This window comes from Meleagris gallopavo, chromosome 7, assembly GCF_000146605.3.
Source record: "Meleagris gallopavo isolate NT-WF06-2002-E0010 breed Aviagen turkey brand Nicholas breeding stock chromosome 7, Turkey_5.1, whole genome shotgun sequence".
In the NCBI taxonomy this organism is placed as follows: domain Eukaryota; kingdom Metazoa; phylum Chordata; class Aves; order Galliformes; family Phasianidae; genus Meleagris; species Meleagris gallopavo.
The window spans coordinates 25,283,235-25,304,300 of NC_015017.2; the positions used below are offsets into that span (position 1 = coordinate 25,283,235).

The 21,066-nt window shown below is 37.2% G+C and overlaps 1 protein-coding gene across 1 annotated transcript in view; it reads right to left on the minus strand.

Annotated features, from left to right (window-relative positions):
• MYLK (myosin light chain kinase) overlaps positions 1-21,066 on the minus strand; it is a 125,019-nt gene that overhangs the window by 98,328 nt on the left and 5,625 nt on the right. The window contains exons 2-5 of the mRNA XM_003207685.4: positions 6,696-6,903; positions 3,802-3,850; positions 1,566-1,731; positions 313-478 (exon numbers count right to left, since the gene is read on the minus strand). Coding sequence (XP_003207733.1) covers positions 313-478; positions 1,566-1,731; positions 3,802-3,850; positions 6,696-6,903 — 589 coding nt within the window. The remainder of the gene's footprint in view (positions 1-312; positions 479-1,565; positions 1,732-3,801; positions 3,851-6,695; positions 6,904-21,066) is intronic.

Below are 21,066 nucleotides of genomic sequence, written 5' to 3' on the forward strand. Positions count from 1 at the left end.
TAATTACTGTCCAGAATTACAAATGCAAAATTTTGATTGGCTGAAATTAAAATTTATGTTCAAAAGATATGAAGGTCAAAACTACAGTAAAAATGGGAAGTTGATTTTAAAGTTATTACAAACAAGCATTTTGATTGTTTCTTCCCACTGAACCAACACAGCATTTTCAGCTATAGTATGCTCCAAGCTATCACAGTGTCCTTTGACAAGGAAAAGTAAATGCTCATCTTGAATAAACAAAGATTTTTTTTAAAGGAGTAACAATGATTCATTTGTCTGTCATTTGCTCTGTCCTTACTGTCTTTACTGTACCTTGAACTGTGAGCTCTGCAGACACAGATGCCTTCCCAGCACTATTTACCACCATGCATGTGTAAATTCCTGCATCAGCAAGTTGAACATTTTGGATTTCCAGGTAGTGGATTCCTGTTTTCTCAAACATGTTGAAACGCTCATTTTGCTGCAAATGAATATCACCCTGCAAATATCACAAGATATGATCAGACAGTTGAAGGCTGAATGGGAGCAGGATGCCGATAGAGCAATCAAAATGTGTGTTCTTCTAAATTAAAGAAAGTTATGAATGAATGAATGAAAGTTTCAAAAGAAAGAAAGAAAGAAAGAAAGAAAGAAAGAAAGAAAGAAAGAAAGAAAGAAAGAAAGAAAGAAAGAAAGAAAGCCTAATCAGTGAAATATTTAATAATAACTTAGAAACTCTCTCATTACTGACAGAAAAGTGATTGCAGATCTTGTATATGCCCAAAGGGGGCAGTAGGACTTAAATCTTCAGTGTCATTTATTAGTCAAATGAATTTTAAATATTGATTATTTTTATTTTTGTTCTATATGCTCACAGTTTCCCATTTTAATGCAGGTCCAGCATTAAAATGAGTTGACAGCTGAGGTCTCTTGTTCTGTCTCCTCTCTTTTACCACTGTTTTAGCAGAAGTCAAACTGAATCAGTTCACTTGCCTTAGATTTTTATTTTTTCTAAATTTGCAAAAAACAATCATGCATGCCAAAATAAAGTCATATCTTTTAGTTTCTAAACTGTTTTCTTTTTCTTTTCAAGTCAATTTTGTTTCTTTGCAGATAGCTTCCTAATTTTAATGTACACGTTAACTTACCCAATATAAATGAAACAGAAAAGGCAGTTTATGATTGAGGAACTGACATAGAACTTGGAAAATACAGTTGTAATTTTCAAAGCTGTCAGAGACTCCTCTGTGGCCACAGCTAAAGCATTAAATCCCTGCAGATCTTCTCTATAAAACAGAGATGCCTATGTTCTTATTTCTCATTCTTTCTCTATTTCTCTTATCTAGACAGCAAGGTCTTTGGGTAAGTTCATCTTGTACTTGCTATTTTTATGGTTATTTTATACTAAGAAGGTATACTATTATCTTTTTTGGATTTATTCAGTATGAAAATGATAAAGAATATGGTTCTCCTTGTTGTACGTAAATTCTTGCCATTGTTTTGTCATATTCCAGTAGCAAATGCATTTCACCAAGTAACAGAACTTTAGAATAGAAAGAAAACATTAATTTATTGGGAAATCATACCTTAGACCAAGTTACTTGAGGCTGAGGTCGTCCTGTTATTTTACATGAGAATTTGCCTGTTTGGCCTTCACGCACAACAACTCTATTCGGTTTTGTAGCAAACTTTGGTGGACTCTCTCCCCAGATGCTTGGCCTAAGCTCCACAGGTGGAACACTAAGTCTTCCCCTAAAAAGGCAATTGACATCCTGATTTTAAAGAATAACAACTAGAAGTTGTTGTTGTTAAAGCACACTTCAGGAAGCATTTTAGAGTAGAAGATTTTCAGCTATACACTACTTTTTTATTTTTATTTTTTTGCCAATGGAAGAAATGCAGTAATAACTACTCTTGACTCCTCATGCAGCTAAACAGCACAGTGCCACACACCCTCATCCAGCATACACATAACTCATAGGACAGATCTTGAGGATATGAATTCCTTATAAGAAGAGCTGGACAAACTAAATGAAAAAAAAACACTACATACATTTAGTTTTCCCTCTTTTCTGTTTCTTAATTGTCCCCCAATAGATTATTTGTGCATACTTGTTCAATGTTCACAGTTCTCTATCACATAGTTTGTTTTAGCATTCAGTGCAATTTCTGAATATAAATCATCAATTTCTTTTGGCAACATTTTTGACATATCCTGCTAAAGCAAACATGGAAACGGCACATAAACCCATCCAAATAACAGTGAATGTCTTTTAAGTGTAAAATCCAGCTCTATTTAAATGGATGGCACATCTGGGAAACCACATGTGGAATGAAACTAGAATGACAAGAGTGACTGCAATCCAAAACCCTCTGTTAGATAGCCATAAAACTTCAAACATCAAACAGTAACACAGCAAGAAAAAGAAATTTGCAACTTCAGGTATGTTAATGTGAAAGGGAACACTCCACATTCTTTGCTCTAAAGCCGTGGTACAACAGACACACATTAACAGATGGTAATCAGTAATTTTTTCCTTTTTTTTAACCTTTAATTTCAATCAAACTGAACCACTTTCAAGATCTTCATTTCCAGATGGCCTTTTACCATATGCAAGTAAGCTGTCAGTATCTCACCATTTCTACCAGGTGTCACATACTAAAAGAGACCGCATTGCCAAGGTGCTGCCAAGACATGATGGTTACCATATAGGCAACTCAAAGGTTCTAAATAAGAAACAAGACCATGATGAAAGGATTTAAGTGGACAGGAGGATCAGTAAAAACTTGGGAGAGAAGACTGTAATATGCGAAAATGGGAAACAATCATAGAACTAAATACCAGATAGCTTTTAATGTTGTCCTTCTCAAGCTACCTCTAAGGTACAGTTGAAAGAAGGCTCTTCTGTGTACCTGACTAAATCATTGCAGATCTCTTAATCAACCTGGCATCGGGCTACACCAAACCAGAATATGTCTTTCTTCCAGGCTACTATATAATATTTAAATTACATATGAGAGAATGCTGGTTTCAGTTGATTTTATTTCTTTCTAATCATTCTAAAAGCAGTATTTTTTCTGATTTTTAAAAGATGCCTGTCAGGTTGTGGAAGATGCAGGTAAGGCTTCTGGAATATCAGAGAGCAAAGATAGGAGAGTGCAAAACTGCACCACAGACACCAGCAGGAGGTTCTGTTTTCAGCCATAACAATTCCTGTCAGAATGAAGGAGCAGTAGTTGTATCAAGCTACTTATGCCTTCCTGGTAGCCTCAAACATTTTACTGACAGAGCAGTTCCCATAGTATCTATTCTGCTTGGGTTAAATGGAGGGTTGGACTTAGCGCACTTGACTTCACAATTATCTGTTTGTGTTCAGATTGTTTCTGTAGTTGACACTCAGCTCCAAAGGAGCTAAGAACTTTGAACTGATGAAGTTAACCTCGTCTTTCCTCTGTGAGCACATGCATTCCTGCTATTCTCATCTCGATAATGTGAGCAAATATGCCAACCAGTTACTCTATTCCAACATCATGCTGTGCAAAACTGAGTCATTAACTACCAGGCTTTTCTTTCCTCCATTTCCCTCATTCTTGAACAGGCAAAAAGCATTGGGGATACATTTCCAGTGAGGAACTGTTGAGACCTAGACAAGAATCCAACCCTCAGTCTGGCTCTCAGACTGAATCAAAGCTAAGGACAAGATGCAGGAAGCACTTGAAAGGAAAAGTGCATATCCTTTAGAAAGAGTCATTTTACTTGTTTACCCACCAAAATACATCCATGCATCTGTTAAACAATATCAAAGCCCTTGGACTTCTTACCCAGGGGTTTTGGCACTGGATGGTAGGCTGTATTTCTTCAAGGAGTTTCCTGTGAGCACAAGACAGGAAAATAGGAAGTAAGAATTTTTGACAAGACCATTAGGAATTACAGCTACTAGATTATGTAAAGCATGCATTTCTCCAGGTTTCAAAAATGAAGGAGGAATGCAACACCTGCAGTGTGAGGTTATGTCATCTAAAGCCTGAAATTAGGCTCTCCAATTTCAAAAACAGGTTTTAGCGGAGTTACCATCTAGCCTTTGACCTCAGTGGTAACTACACTGTTGACTATTCATACAAAAATATTTTTGAATGAATGACAGTGTGTAATTTCTACAGCACTAATACTAATTAGATAGCAAATATATATATATTTTAGACTCTGAAGGAGGTCTTGCTTTGCTTGCCTGTTTTTGTTATTTTGGTTGTTGCTCTGATGAACACCTTTTCAAAAAAATAACAAACAAAAAAAAAAAAAAAAAAAAAAAGCCATTCTTTTTGAAGCTCTGAAGTTCATCCTACTTACTGGTGTTAGCAACAGGGATATGTGTATATGAAATCATGTAAGCTCAGCGCCATCTACTGCACACAGCATTCCTGGCAGATCTGGCACAGAAAAAAATGGATAGTGGCCTGAGATAGATCCAAAGTGGCAGCTTGAAACAAACAGCTCTGACAGCTGTGAAGAAAGAAACTTATGCCAGCACTTCCTAAGAATTTACAGCGACTTTCAGATAGAACGGTAGGATAGAAAAACTAGAAAGCATCACTCATATTTTCAGGTAACAGTCAGTCTCATGTAGAATTCTTTGCTGAAAACAAACAAAACCCCTATGCCTTGCCATCCTAATGCATAGAGGGGTTATAGATCTCTTTATGAAGGGATAAAGACCACTTTAATTCTTAAATTCTGATAAGTTCAGTCATTGGGTACTACCATGGAATTGTTTTTGAACAGCACCAAAGCCCATGTCAGAACACCTGATATAAAAACATGTTTAAAAAAACTCCACCTACACAGAAGTTGTCTCTCAGATATCTTTAAACTAGGGAATAAAATGATTTTACACATTTTTTTTAAAAACAGAAGGCAATAAATATTGTGTGAGACGTATGCATGATTCAGTATGTACTCCAAGGATGTGTGTAAGAGATTTTTACTCAGAATATACCAAGTGCTGATTGTTTCAGGCCTGCTGTCAATTTTTACTGTGCTTCAGGAATTCAATGCAAAGTTGTGACCTGAGACGCTTTGATATTTAGCAGATTTCCAGTAGGACTGAACAGCTAAGAGAAAAGAAGCACAGTTGATTTCCATTATTCCTTGGCTTTATGTCACTCTTTACATTTTAAATATGGCAGTTTGCAACTATTTAATATGCAGATGTTCTCTTAAAAATTCCTGGGCTTGATCTTAGCTGTTTCCATGTAACATTAAGTATGCAATTGCAACCAGGCGTTCAACTCAGCAAAGGGAAGCATACAAGCAGAACTCCAAGAACATGTTGCCTCAGTGTGCTTGTTTGATATGCTGTGAAGCTCCAAGATCCCCATAGCTCTTACTGCGCAAGAGAAAATGTTAACTTTGCAGGCAAAGATGACTCCTCTGCCATGTGAACTTGAGCAATCAGCCAACAGTATGGATAACCTCCAAAAGAGATGCAAAAGAGTATTGGATCATTGTAAAGCCTGAGTAAGAATCACAGAATCACAGAGCTGTAGGGTCTCTTGTAGGTGCTGGGAGGGACTTCTAGAGATCATCGAGTCCAACCTCCCTGCAAAGCAGACCTGTCCATAAACAAAGCCAGGAAGGAAATAGTACTCAACAGTTAAAATAACAAGTAGTTCAGATGTAGGAGTAGAAAGGTTGTCAATACCACTATAACACTTGGACTAGGAAAGGAGGAACAGAAAGAATGTAGCTTGGAGTAAGAAAAATTGTTCAAGCCTTGAACCTCATAAGCTGAACATGTAAACTAAGCAGTCCTCCTCTTGTAGAGGAAAAATGAAGTCTGGTAGAAGTTGTCTGTTTCTTTTAGGAAAGCCTCTGAAACAACTTTCAGGCTGCCTCAAAATGGTGGCCAAACTTCCAAAGGAAGATGTCCTTTATAGCTATTAGATTATTTCTAATACTCTGTTGGGATAAAATTTCTGTTTTAACAATATCTACCAGAAAAAGAAACAAAACAAACAAACAAACAAACAAAAACGAACCAAACAAAAAACCTAAAAACCCACATTCTGTTAGCAAATGTTTTTCTCAGGCAATCTGTAATTTGCTCACAGTAAATATGAATATCTGTGGCAAAAGTAAGTGCCTTCATCTGCTTCTTGTGTTTCTAATAGGCAGCACTGTGTCAAATATTAAATCTTAATTTGTAGAACTGGACTTCAACAAAGTACAGAAAAAAAATACATAAATGTCATTCTTAGTAACCATGTGTTTCCTCACTGGAATGTATATTAACATTTAGCCATACAATATGCTATAGTACATAACCATATCACAGATCCTAAAAGTTTCATCAATTTAATTGAAGTCTTTGCATAATTTTTCAAAATATTAGATTGGATTTAAATGAGATTTCTATGAATGACCTAAATTAATATCCCATTCATAGTTAATTGATCATAAGGTTTGGGGGAAAGAAGGCATTAAATCTAGCATCCAGAAATGGAAATATTAAAATTTAGATGCCCCACACCCTGAACCCTTGTTAGACTTACAGCTATGAAAAAGGGATTTCTCCTCTACCAGAGAAGAGTGCTACTCTCGCAGCAATGAGAAAACTGTATGTACTGTTATGATCTTAACTGGATGGGTGTTTTAACAAAACCTATTCATTTAGTTAAACTCTATTATTATCACAGTGGCAGTTAAAGTATTGTCTTACCTTCCACAGTCAATTCCACAGTCACTTGACGAACCCCACCATCATTTGCAGCCTCACAGGTGTATTTACCACTATCACCTTCCTGCACACCTTTGACTACCAAGCTGAATATCCCCCGAATGCTGTGGTCCACAACATAATGGTCTCCTTCTGGGAGAGGATGTCCATTTCTGTACCATGTGATCTGTGGCTCAGGGTAGCCTCTGACCTGGAACGATGTGAGAAAGAGTGGAGAATGAAGGCAAACAGATGATGGTATTAGGAAGAAATGTTGGACATTTAGCAATACAGTGGAAAGTTCTTGACACAGGAGCTGTTAAACACATGCTCCTCACAAGCCAAATGGCAGAACATAATGAAATGAAGAAACTTTTGGCTAAGTCAAACTGTTAAAATCATAAGACTAGAGAAACAGATAGATGCCTATGCAAAAGTTTCCCACTAGAATGGTTTGCCTGCAGAAGCTTATGAAAAATCCTGGTGCATGTGTTTTCATTGTTCAGAGAGTCAAAGGGCAGAAGTGCTATTGTATATCTCTAAATATTCAAGACTGCAAGGTATGTATACAAACACTTCTAGCATGGCTGCTAAGGATTAGGCTTATATTGTAAATCTGTATGGAGCTATCTAGTTTTCATACGTGCTGAGATGTAGTGGCTCCAGCCAATTTACAGGCAAGAGGTACAGGTACATGCCACTTTCTGTCTTGAAAAAGCAGAAGCTGTCTTTAAAAACAGAAGACAAGGGGTTGCCATTTGAGATAGCGTCATTAAGGGTAATTCTCATGTGGTGGTGGCAGGTGAACAATAAAGACCTAGATATGTTCACAAAAACATGCTGCTATACTTAAGGAGCTTTGTGGTCTACTGGTTGCCCAAAGAACAGATTTCAAGAAAACAAAGCAACCCTATGCTCATTATACAGCAACCATATTAATATATCCTTGCCTGCTACGGCATTAGCGATACCTTCAGATTTGCAGACAGATTCTGAGTAACTGAGAACTGAGTTATTGATTTCAGTTAGGCTGCTGAAACCTGCCGAGAATCTGTCTTTTTCATGAAAGGATGGAAAAACCAGACATATACCAGTTTCCATCAATGAATTATCTCCTCAGGCAAAGTTTCTTCCTCTGTTTTATGAGATGTGCCATCCGCTTTGAAGGTTGGTTTAGTATGTGTTAACTGCTAGCACACTTCCCTGTTGTCATAACAACCTCTGATTACAGTTTTCCCCACTTCTTTCCTATTCCCCTACTCTGATATGTTAGCATGCCATCTTCTGACTCTTTGATCCTTTGCCTAAATGGCATGAAATAACTGAGTGGATCAAGGTGAACTCGGGTAAGCAATCATCAGGTCTGAGTTTGCTCACTAGGCAAGTGGCAATACTGCATATTGAACTATATTGTAAAACCCTGGCAACTGAACAGGAAGTCCCTTCAAATTCCAGGTGGGCAAAATATTGATTATCTGTCTTGATTTGAAGATAACTTGATTGTGCCTTGTCCAAATTCCTCCTTGCAGACTCCTCTCACCTTCAAATCACTTATTCAGCTCTGCTTTCCTCTGACTGCATACTTATTCTCCAGATTACAATTCTTAGCCAAACAGCCTTACCCATTCTTAGGTTCTTTTCCTTCAAAACCTTTCCTTTCCACCTTACTACGTCTGGGCTTCTCATCTGTCTGAGCTTAAGCTATAGTTGTCAGAAATTTGTCTCTTTCCTTTAATTCCTTAGATATCGGTTCAGAAAAATTAATGTTGCCAGTGATGCTGTGGCCACTTCTTCCTGACATTTCTTAAGATATGGAGAGAGAACATTAATGAATCTGCTGAATAAATTTTCCACTTCTTAAGTTCTCTCCAAGTCTTTTTTTACCTCAGCAAGAGCCATGTTCTATGCTGAATGCATTGTGGATCAACTACCCTAGCATCTTGAAAAGCTCTTTGTGGCCATGTTTTTTTCTGCTTTCCAAAAAACAGCAGTTCCTACTCAGCTGTGCCCCCTACCACTACTCCAGAATTGGTTTAACGCTTAATGAGAGGGCAGGCTCTCAGGATGGAGGTCTTTCTCAGTATGTCTAATTTTCACAAAAAGAAGTTAGTGGAACGTCAATTTTTTGTTTGTTTGTTTTTTGATGGTGTAGTTCTTGAGAGTTGATGATGTGCTCACTGGTAAAAAATGTGATTTGTACCACAAAACCATTTCTTATCATAGTATTGTCAATGCCCTTCTGCCTATCTTCTCATTTTGGATTAAGTGACTTATCCAAAACCAGAGAATGTCTTAGGAGGGAGTTTCTACCCGTCATTTATACTTTACAAAACATCAAATTTTCAATCATTCTTTGTGGTGTTTTTTAAAATGTATTGTTCCATTAAGCTTCAAATAAGCCTTTGAATACTTCCAAGAGAACTACTGGGGTTGTAGCAGTAGGAATCATCTTACTTTTATTTTCCTTATTCTTTTGTCATATTCTTAATTCCTTCTTGGACCACATGAAGCCATTCTTACCCAGCCCCTCAAATTCAGGTAGACAATTATACATGCTTTTCCAGTATTAAATAGCTAAGCATACATTAAGTATTTTTCCATTTCTTCCATGTGTGTCTATTTCATACTTGTTATACCTGTATTATTTGTTTATCCACAATTCTATGCTGAGGAAATGCCACCCAGAAAAATAGAAACAATTTTCTATTTGTCTAGGCAATCAGCACACCATTTCCTTTCAGAAAGTTGCATCATTCCATTCCCAATCTTGGTTGATTTTGTTTTGTTTGTTTCATTTTAGTCAAAATTGAAATAAGGGGCAAGTAGGAGTTTTGTGAATTGCTCTGTTGCAAGAATTTATTTCAGGTTTTGGTTTGGAATGTGTTTCAAACTGAGCCAGCCCTCTCTGAAATACCTAGTCTTGCCATAAAAGTGTCAGGGATCCTTAAATATACCACTGGTTACTAGGTTTTTATTCTAATGGATCAGTTCCAGAACTGCAGCAGGTTTTATATTCCTCCCCAGCCTCTCCAGAACTCACTAAAAACATCTGCCTTGAATAAATCCACAGTGAAGAGAAATTTATCTGCTTATTTAATGCCCAGCAGCAGAAGGCTATAACCTTTATTTACAGCATGGCCTGTCTGAGCACTGCCAGTCCCATTGAGGCTGTGGCTTTTCTTTACCTGCTAAACAACACTAACAAGTGGAAAATTGACTGCAAGGAGTATATACACTGTGAGATCTGAGTTTTCGTTGGGACTCATCAATTGTTCACAGTCTTGGAGAAGTGGACTAGATAAGTCAAGGTAAAACAAATCTCCTGCTTCACACATCAACATGGTAAGTGAATAGAGCTGAGAAAGAAGCTGTTGCCTGTGAAACTTCAAAAGTTAAGATTCAGCTCTGCAGCAAGGTTTGGGGAAATGCTAATGAAAAGGAATGGTGTTCCCAAAGAAAAGAAACAAGGAGAAGTTGTCCAACAAGTCTATTGAAGCTATTCACTAAAGGACAAAATTATTCAAAAATCTTCTGCTGAAAATTAGTCACTGTTGTCACAAACCTAAAGGCATTCAGTGACATCTAAGGCCAAAGATATTCAGAAACCCTTTTAAATCAAAGAATCATATGATTGATTGAGATGAAGGGACCTGTGAAGGCCATCTGATCCAACTCCACTGCAAAGAATATGAACACCCACGGCTTGATCAGGTGCTCAGAGCCCCATCCAGCCTGACCTTGGATGTCCCCAAGTACAGGGCATCCACCACTTCTTTGGTCAACCTGTGCCAGTGCCTCACCACCCTTATTGTAAAAAACTTCTTCCTTATATCCAGAATCTCCCCTCTTCTAGTTTGAAACCATTTCCCCTTGTCCTGTCACAGTAGCACCTGCTAAAGAGTCTGTCCCCTTCTTTCTTATCATCTCCTTTAAAATACTGAAAGTCCTCCATCAGATCTTCCTGGAGTCCCTCTTCTCCAGGCTGAACAGCCCCAGCACATTCAGCCTGTCCGCATAGGGGAGGTGTTTCCCTGTCTGTTCCAAAGTAAAGGAAAGCTTTTTCTAAAACTTGGCCTTGCATCTATGCTCCGTAAAACAGCTGCTTATATATCAATTCCAAAAGGCATAGGTTTGCCTATTTAACTGTAGCAGCTTTGGGTAATCTGATGAGCTCTTTTGGATCATGCTTTTAACTCCCATTCATATCCTACTTTGTGATAACTGTCACTGCTTTCAGAGAGATTAACAATGAATGCAAATCCAGAATCTGCAAAAAGAATCAGCCACAAATAGCAAAAATCCAAAGCACAAGCAGCTGTGAACTATTGACGGGCTGCATAACATTGTTGTTACTCCCTTTGACTATAGCACCTTAAGTTTCTTGGAAATGTTGGCAAACTGTACATGGCATATTCAAGTATATCATTCATTATACTGGCTGAAGCATTCCGTTCTTGATGTTAAGGGCTTGATAAATGTCATTTGTTTCTACTCAAGGTTACAGCAACACACAAACAAAAAGAGCAGGAAGAAATTGTCCCTAATTACATCATGTATAGACAGGCACATCAAAAGCTGTACCAAGAAAAACTGGCAGTGATACAACTGTCATGAAATTGCTATTCAAAATAACTCCTCTCATAAAGATGACTTCATATGCTGCAGTATGAATTCCACTAACCACTAAAAGTCTTCTCAGAAGGCCATTGTTCCCCCATGAAATCAGAATTTTAAAACATCCAGAATCTGTCAGCACACAGTGTTCAGTTCTGCTGCTTTATCTATAGCCTGCCTTTGCCCATTACTTCCACAAAATCCAAAATTAAAATCACGGTAAGTAAACTATTAAATCACTGAATAAGAAGATTGGTTGTATTTGGGTGATTTCAGTTCATCTAAAGAGCGATTGATTTTGAATTTATCTTTGAAAGACACAAATGTGCTTTTACCACTGAAAGGCTGTCATCACTGTGAGTCCATATGGCAGTTTGAAAAACATCTATCAGGAATGGGGGGTGTGAAGTTGACTCTGCCTCGAGGAAAAATGAATTAATTGAACACTAGTGAGAAACAGGGCTGAAAGAAACCATGCCTATAAGATCATGTATATTAAATTCTAATTGAATTCACAACAAATGGTTGAAGTGTAATCAAGTTAAGCTAAATTCCTTCTTTCTGTGTTTATATTGGTATCAACTTTGAGCCATCATGTTTACCATGTTTTAACTCATTTCATCTGGCTTTCTGGGTCTTTCTACTGATCAATTCATTCCTCCTACATGAAAAAAAAAAGATTTCCACAAACAACTTTGGTCAAAGAACACTAAGAGAAAGTGGCCAGTGGGTCGGTAGATGATGTTCACTTTAACAGGAGTGAACTTCTTTAGAGGAACAGAAGTTTTCTTGCTTATTTGGCTGCCTTATCTTGTCTTAACATTAAAGAATGCAACAGAGTGAAGTAACTTTTTGAAAAGGGTTTGCAGCCTATCCTCTGTCCTATACCTGCCTTCAAATGTAAACCTTTTTTTTTTCTAGAAACTACAGCTCAAGAAAAGACCCACCGAGATCAGAACTTACTAAGGGATAAAAAGAAGATTGCCTCACTTATGCTTGCCTCCAGTTACAATTGACCTTTTCCAAACGAGTGTGCTTTGGAGAGAGCATTAGACATCACAGCAGGAGGAGACTCGAGAGTGAGATGCAAAAAACCATTTAGAATATCTGACCAACTTTGACCTTTATTCTGCAGCCTGCAAGCAAAAGCTTGACACAGAAGAGAAGGTCTGGCAAACAGCCATTATAAGCTGGGAATAATGCACTTGTACCTTTGCAAACCTTAAATCCATCGTACTGTATCAAGAAAACAGGAGAAGAAATGTGATTAAGCAGCATGACAAATTCTGTAAAAGTAATTATATTCAAGTAATTTCCCTTCAAATAATGCAATAAACAATTTCTAGCACTGACACTTGAAATACAGATACAGACTGTATTGCATACCTCTTCTGCTAATGTTTAGGTACCAGAAAATGAAAATTATTCCCTTTATTGCAAGCTATATAGTAGATGGTCTCGTCTGAAAGTCATACAGTTAAAGGCAATCCAGGGCCCTCCTTCAGCCCCAAGGGTTTCAATCTAGGCAGCAACAGTCGTTCTGTGGATGTGGCTTATCCCACAAAAGACATCCTAAATCTTTCCCCCAAAAAAGTGTGCTTCCCAGAGTCATTAGGCTCTAGCCAGTGTCCTCTACCTTCAGCAAGAGCCAAATATTTCTGGACCTTGATCAAAAGACTTGTGAACTGAATTGAGTACTTGAGAGCAGAGGATGCTACAGTAGTAAATGCTCTGTCCAGCTTGCTCTGCAATAAGAAAAAAAGCTATTTTTGTATGAGTTGTATGAGTTTATACTCATGTGAAATATTAATGTCAATTCTAGGAGAAAAGTACTACAAATCAGTGGAGATTGCAGTGAATGTGACCCATACAAGGTGATATATTTTTGTTATTATTTTGGTTAGTGCAGGTGAAAAATATGGTTCTGGCCAGTGTAGCTTTTTTGCAGGTCTTATAAAAGTACTTCTGCCAGGTTCTAACTGCAGTTTGCTTTAACAAATGAGAAGCAGATGTTCTTGATAAAGGAAAGTGGATATGATACACTGTCAAGTTCTTTCTGAGAGATTAAACACACACAAACTCTATCTGAAGATAGTTTATCCATTTAAAAAACAAACAAACAAAAAAAAAACAACAACAAAAAAAAACACTTTGTTCTAAAACAGAGAACCTGCCTGGCAAGATTAAATATGAAAATACTGAATATTTGGGAATTTAGTAAGATATTTGTTTTGTAGCTATCTCTTATCTCCTCAAATGAGCAGTCTAGAATCTACAATTGCCTCATTAAAAGCAAAACTGAAATACATCACTAAGACTAAACATAGCTCACTTCAAAGCACTATCCGTAGAACCCATAAGAAATAATAATACTCTTTCTGTAAACTTTGTGTATGGTTTTTTCAAGTGCTGAACTCTGGTACGCTACATCTGGTGTTTAGTTTTCTCGTTCTATATGCATACAGTCCTCATAAATTAGTCCTTTGGCCATAACCTTTACTGGAACACTATTCTGAAGACATCAGTCTTCACAACTGGTGTGTGTAATTCTCTGGTTCTTCTCCCAAATGGTGTGAAGCAAGGAGAGAAAAATGACAATGCGAGCATTCAAACAAACTGTTGTCTTGCAAAAAACAGAAGAAAAAAAAAAAAAAGCAGCAAAACCAATCCTAGTACTATGACTAATAAAAATGAATCAAAAATAGAAAGAATAAAACATCTGATAAGTACCATCAAATGTGACAACTCATTCTGCTGGCACCTATCCCTAGCACTCATTGCATTCTGGTTTTAGGCAATATCAGACCATGCATAGTTACATTAAACTCCTTTCTCAAACTTCAAACCATATGCATTTTGCTTGATTCCACTTCAAGGCCATGAAAAGAAAACCTCTGTACAACTGGTCTCCTTGATATTGCTAACGCTATCTTTGTGAGTAAAGGAAAACTCATTCTATCAGCCTTGAGTGAAAAGATAATATACTACTGGAGCATCAGTAAGACTGCAAGCTTTGCCATTGTCCCTTTTGCCCTGATGAGAAATCAGGAGATATTATCTGAGGAAGATAAGGAGGCCCAGAAGTAAAAAGAGATTTAGTAACTCTCTTCCTACTTATTTAAAAGCTGTTCCTTTAAAATCATTGCTTTGGCAATGTAATGGTTGGTGTGCCATGTCATGCTTACTTCTACATAATCCTAGAAAAAACTGTGGATACTAGGTAATGTGTAGCTTTTATGTTTTATTGACTTAAAACATTGACTTAAAAAGTGCTGAATGCTTCTAGTTCCTTTTAACTGCTGCACCAACTCCTTCTAGAAGTTCACTAAAACCTCCACAATATCATAGACCTATGTCTATGTGCAGTGTTCTGATTACGAACCCTGCATCTAACCTGTAGATCACAGAGCACAGTCACAGAATTCAGATAAGACAGAAGCTAGGGGAGAGTAAAGAGTTCAGAGATTCTTTCTCAATTTTTGTGCAAGAGATCCTTCCTTAGAATTCCATTTTACTATCTGGCAATCTGCAAGGGTTTCAGCAGCACCTTGGCAAAGAGTCCATTCATCCATCCTAGAAAGCATGTAATGATTTGATCACATGGAAGAGTAACTTTCTGCCATGCTTCTGTGCTTATTACATCCCTGACACCAATACTGACCATCTAGAACTCTGTAGGAAAATGCTTAACTTGCACAAAATTTTTTTTTATGAAAACTTTTGATTAATTTCTGTTGAAATCAGGTCTTGCTTCATTAGACCTATAATGCTGTATTTGGATTGATGTAGAGGCTGGAAGCATGTTTTCAGTTCAGTTCAGATCATAAACAAATTTGTTGACATTACAAACATACAACTTATATAATTAGGGGAAACATTTCTATCCAGGTCTAAGGAACTACTGGCACAGCCCTCAATTTCTAATTGTCTCAGTAAGAATGAAGATCCACAAAGAAGATCCATCTTAAAACAGAATTTGTTATTTTCACCACCTTGACCTGATTATTCAAGAAAGTTGTTCAGGATAAGATCTTTCTTTCCAGGGGTAATAACTAATAAAAATTGAACTACGCATGTATTATTTTACTGTTTTGTATCCATCAGTGCCAAGTGGCATTCGTGTTTTATAGTCTAGGCAGAATAAATTCTTTTGCAGATATCTTCCCACCAATTTTCCTTTTGACTATCTTCAGTAGTTCTAAATTATCTGCAATCTTTGTCATCTCACCATTCAACCTCTTTTTGCAGATTATAAAGGCGTTGAACACCGCACACCAGGCACAGATCTTCAGGGGAATCAGCATTCATGGCACTTCCATCAGGGGAAGAATTTATGAGCTATGCATAGAAGACATGGTCTGCTAACTGAAATGCAGACAGCAGCTGCAGATAGTATTGCCTTCAGTCTTCTACATTTAACCATTTTTGTTTTGTGTAATTCAGTATGATGAGTTCTCAGAGTGGGTGAAGTACTCAAGGTGTATTTCTTTCCCAGGTAACATAACAAGTCTATCTGTGCTGATTTTTTTCTGAAAAACTCCAAGAGGAATTTCAGATCTGCACTGGTGTGAAACTGCTTTGAGTTTATTTAATTTCCAAGTTTGGACATCAGTCCCAGTACTTAAATATATGCATAAGCCTTACTTACATCTTTTGAAATTAACCACATGCATAGGTGCTTTTCTTAAATTAACTTTTAATTCATTTAAAAAGTGAGTCTAATTTTACTGAGTTTAAAGTATCAGTGTTAAAGGGCTCTTTATGCAGTCCCCAGATAACCCAAAATATTACTGTGATGAAGTAGGGAACACTATGAAGGTGGCCTCTGCACTTTTTGATAAGTAGACATGAGTGGAAGCCATTCAGTCTCAAAGATGACATTTGTTCTATATACATGTATCTATTATGTCAATTTAGTGGTCTTGAGACTGTAAACCTCTGTTACACGAGTAGGGGGCAATTTAACTCAGGTGTTGCAATTCCAGACTGACAGTGCTATATTAATGAAGCTTTAATAATTAATCATTTTACCATAAGCAACATCTGCCTTTCTACTTCCCCATGTTGTAGACAGCCAGTTAGCCATGATCTATAGCTATTAAAAGCATGAAGAGAATTTTATGCCAAACGCCCATATAGTTCCCCTGGAACTTTTTGTCTGTAAATGCAAGATTTCTGAACTTAATATGCAATTATAAGCAGAGTAAATATCTGTCCCTTTTCATATCTGTCTTTAGACACTGTCCGAATTTTCCCCTGAAAAAAAAAGGGGTTGACAATTCCAATGTAGTCAAATGTCACAAAGATTTGATAAAGACAAGAGGAAAGCATAGGCTATTTCCATCATCACCACCCACTTACACACCACATACCATCCCGAGTCCCTCCTAATTTCTTACAGTTGTACATCTTGTTGGAGTAGCACACAAAGCTAACAAGGGGTGAAATTCTGATACTTCATCACAAGGAGGGTGCGGTGTGTTACGTACTGAGTTACATACAACAAACTGAAGACAACGTCAGTTCCAAAATACATGGCTGTTGCGTAGGAAAGTGTTCCTCTAACTTTGTAGCTGAGAATCTGAGACGGGGAGACACTCACAGACTTTGCCAAACTCACACTAGAAGCTTTCTGTATTAAATAACATTACATCAAATCAAACCTTGTTTTCTCCTTACTAACAAAATTGATATTTCAGCAATTAATAGAACTACTGAATTTGCAGGAGGGCATATGATCTTCCAATAATGAGAGGAGCCCATCAACCTCCATTAATGTGTTGGTGTAGAGGTATCAAAGTTCACAGTATTGAGTAAAGAGCATATACACAGGTCTTTGCAGGAAAGGTTTATGCAGCAAAATGAGAAACATGCAAAAGAATGTTACAAATAAGAGAAAATTAACTCAACACCACAGGAGAATGGAAGCAACATAGGAAGACGTGATTTGGTCGGCTCTCAGTAACTTCAATACTTCCATGTAGCTCTGCTGAACAGAATAGTCTGCAGAATGGGTCAAAAAAGAATTCAAAGCACAAAATAGGGAAGATAAACTTTACATCCTTCTTTGGGTCAAATTCTTATAAATTTTAATGAAAGCTTTCTCTGCTTCTGAGTCTCTCCTTAAAGACAAAAATAAATGCTAAGAGGAAGCTTTCTTCTCACAGATGAACTGGTGTCAAGGCCTTGCAAAATGTTTACAAGTTTAAGAGGTGCTGAATAGTTTGAAATGCCCCAAATGCAAAGAAATGGCTGATCTGTGTGCCTGGTTATGGGTCATTTAGGATTATGCAATAAGTGCGTAAATAAGTTCAAAGGGAAACCACAGTGTTTGCAGAATGGAAATAAGCTTGTGCTAATTGTTCCACATACCCAGTATGTTCCTAAAGCATGCTCTTGTTCCCTATCCTTCTCTTCCTCCCCATTTTTGGTGATTCTGAATCAAGATATCTATCAAGTATTACTAAATGAGGCAGATGACATAAGTCCACATCAACAAGTTTAGAAGCATTTCAGAAGTTTCCCAATAGGGCCAGAGTAAATTTCTAAGCAGTAGCAACCTCTGCTTCAGGAAACAGCAGAACTTCGCTATGCTGTGAGCACTATCAGAACAGGAGCAGTTCATCCATTTCCACTTTAAAAGCACAGCCTGACTTACTGCATTTGCAGAATCAGAATAAAGGCTCAAAGAGAGAATTTTAACAAGAAAAAAAAAAAAGTGTTGGAAAACTATCTCCCATCTTCACATCAGAAAAACTTCAGCCTTTATAACATCTGATAAACTTCTTTACTTTCAATTATGAATTCTTCACTCGGTAACTATTCAAAAATTCAGACAAAGATTGCTTAGATGGAGCGCATCCACTGGGAAGCCCTCTGACACAAACAGTATGAAATTTTACTCTGCCATATGCAAAAGTCTCCACTTTGAAGGAAAACTGCAAATATTAAGCTGTTTTATCTCGCTGATCACAGAATCCAGCTACTCCAAGCCACAGCTTGTGTGTGTAACATGATCTGGTCAAAAAACTCAGGTTATATCACACACAAAACCAAAACAAAACAACAAAACAAAAACTAAACTGCATTATTTATTTGCAGAGAACAATGACCCACTCGACAATAATATTTGGGTTTTGACGTGGCAGCCATTTTTTTTTAAAGCAAGAAGCAGAGAACATTTTTGCCTTTCCTCAAGGCAACATTCTTCATTCACTGTAATAACACATGCAAAACTATTTTTTCCATTGATTATTATTATTTCTGAAAGATTGTTTTTTTTTCTTACCAATATGTTTCAATCTTATGATGTGAACTAATTCTATGCATTGTGAAATAGAGGCAGCCTAGCCCTCTCGTGGGAGCTATGCCACTGACCAAGATAGCCAGTGTATCTTCCTACTTTCCTAGCTTTTAGATGGTCTTCCCCCGTGAGCAATATCAATACATGATGCAATCTGCAAGCATTGAATCTATATAGATTTACATGAGCATACACGTTGTGATCTACTGTGGAAAATTAATAAGAAGAAACATAAAGAAAAAAGTGCTCACTGAACCCAAAACACACAGCTATTGCAAAAACGTTTGGTGCTCTGAAGTTCGTAACTAACGGCAGTAATCCACATCTGTAGTGTGGTGTGCTGGCTAAAAGTTTTGCCTCTGAATAAACATGTCCCTAATATATCAATTTCCAGCCATGCAAGATTTATTTCTTGCCATTTAGCAGCATGTCAGTAGCCACAGGAAATGCTAAAACTGGGCTTTGTTGCTGAGTTGACTGCACAGTTGCATGTTCACTTAAAATCTGTTTGCTGATAGCGATGAATGCTGCTGGCAGAGGCAGTGGTTTGGAGAGGCTATAAATATTCTACTCAGTTATATATACGGCTTCATTGTTAATACTACTTTGCAGAGCTGACAACCAGATTGGGCATGAAATGTCATTTGTTTTACACTTCATTAAAAAGTAGAACTGATGCGATGACAAATTGATATAAAATGCAAGTTTGGATTGTTAAGATCTGAATACTTTAGATAACATAGACATCTAGCATTTATCTTTGTAGTGTTTATTCTGTTACAAGACACTTAATGCTATGCATTAAGTAATGAAGACATCCATACAGAAGTCCATGGCAAAGTGCTCCTTAGTAACTAGCAGCGAACATCTACAAAACCTAATCTTTCCAAGTGTAGCGTATGCACATCTTAATCACAGTTTAGCAGAGATAACTCATGCAGCACAACATACAAACTAAAGCGTATATAATAACAGTCAATGGTTGAGGTTCAACTGTGTAAGAGAGATCTTCAAAAAACCTTCAAAAAACTAAAAGAAATACCAAACCTAAACCAAAGCGGCTATGAATTTCTAGCTCAACAGTTCAGGATAAATAATTATAGACCTGCTGAGTTCAAGAGAAATTTTGAGGGCTTGCCTCTGCTTTTTAATGTTTTCTCTCAAAACTAAAATTTCTGTGATCTTGGTAAGAGGCACATACACGTGCACTCAAAAAAAAGCTATATTTGTTTAAGTTGTGAAAAAAAGTGCTTACTCTGCATATGCTTTCAATAGAGCCCCACTTAACTGCAGTCGCTGGCATTCCTGTTGAGATTTGAACAAATCCATCATAATGCTTTCCATTAAACCTGTGTGTAGTAGTCCACAGAGCAGATAAATCCATGTCTACAATTGTGTCCACTAGCATACCATAACATTAAAACAACCTAGTTTTTGTGTCTAGGCAATGAGGACCTAATTCTGCTATTCTGATTTCATTAAGTGATGCTCTTAATCCAAATACAGTCACCTAGATATTGGTGGTATGTGCACTTAATTAGAAACCTTAAATAGCTTCTGATTTTGGAAAAGAAATTTACCTCCAAGAAGGACAGGATCACATCTAAGGAACTGGATGGGCAATGAACTTCTGAAACACACAGTTCAGTTTTGAATCCAGGCATGTACTTCTGTGTAATCTACAAACAAGTAAATCTCACTGTGCCTCAGTACTCCACACATCACAGAGAGCAGCAACTATTTTCTCTGCTGTTTTAAGCTATGAATGTCATCAGAGAAGGGCCCAGCTCTAAACTGGCCTATGTATCTGTTGCTGTCAGCAATCCTATAGTAAGTTTCCAGTTGAATTAGGCTGCTTAAGTCGTACCATGAATTAAGAAAAGATAATTATCATTTAGTACTTTAATTTGTATTCCCAAGATTTCACCATACTACTTCTTCCAGAGCACTGGCTTTTAACATCATTTTGTTATGAAATATTGAATTGTCTACCTGCAGAGTCAAACTGCTGAGGTATTCTTTTATCAAAGAACACTAACCTTGTATAAGCAGAAGAATGAAGCTAAAGTGTATTTAAGTTGTTCCAGAGTGTTCTCAGAAATGGAAATTCTTAATTCATTGTTTGATGAGTATGGGAACGTGACAAAGTGGTTAGATTTCAGATACAAGATGCCAGATAAAACTAAGAGGAGGAGGCTTTTGTAATTTTTTTTAAATCATGCTTATGAAATATAATGCATCACACTAATACTCTAAGGCCCTGCAAAAACAAAGCAAATACTACATTCATCATAATGATAAGGTTACTTTTGTTTTATGAGGCACATGGAAAGAATGGCAGCCTCCTAAGCCACACAGTACAATCTGAGATTCTACTGCACAGCTAGAGGCAAATTACCATGATAAGCTAGTAATCATGAATCAAGAAAGAAGAGAGCTAGATGAATTCTGTCACCA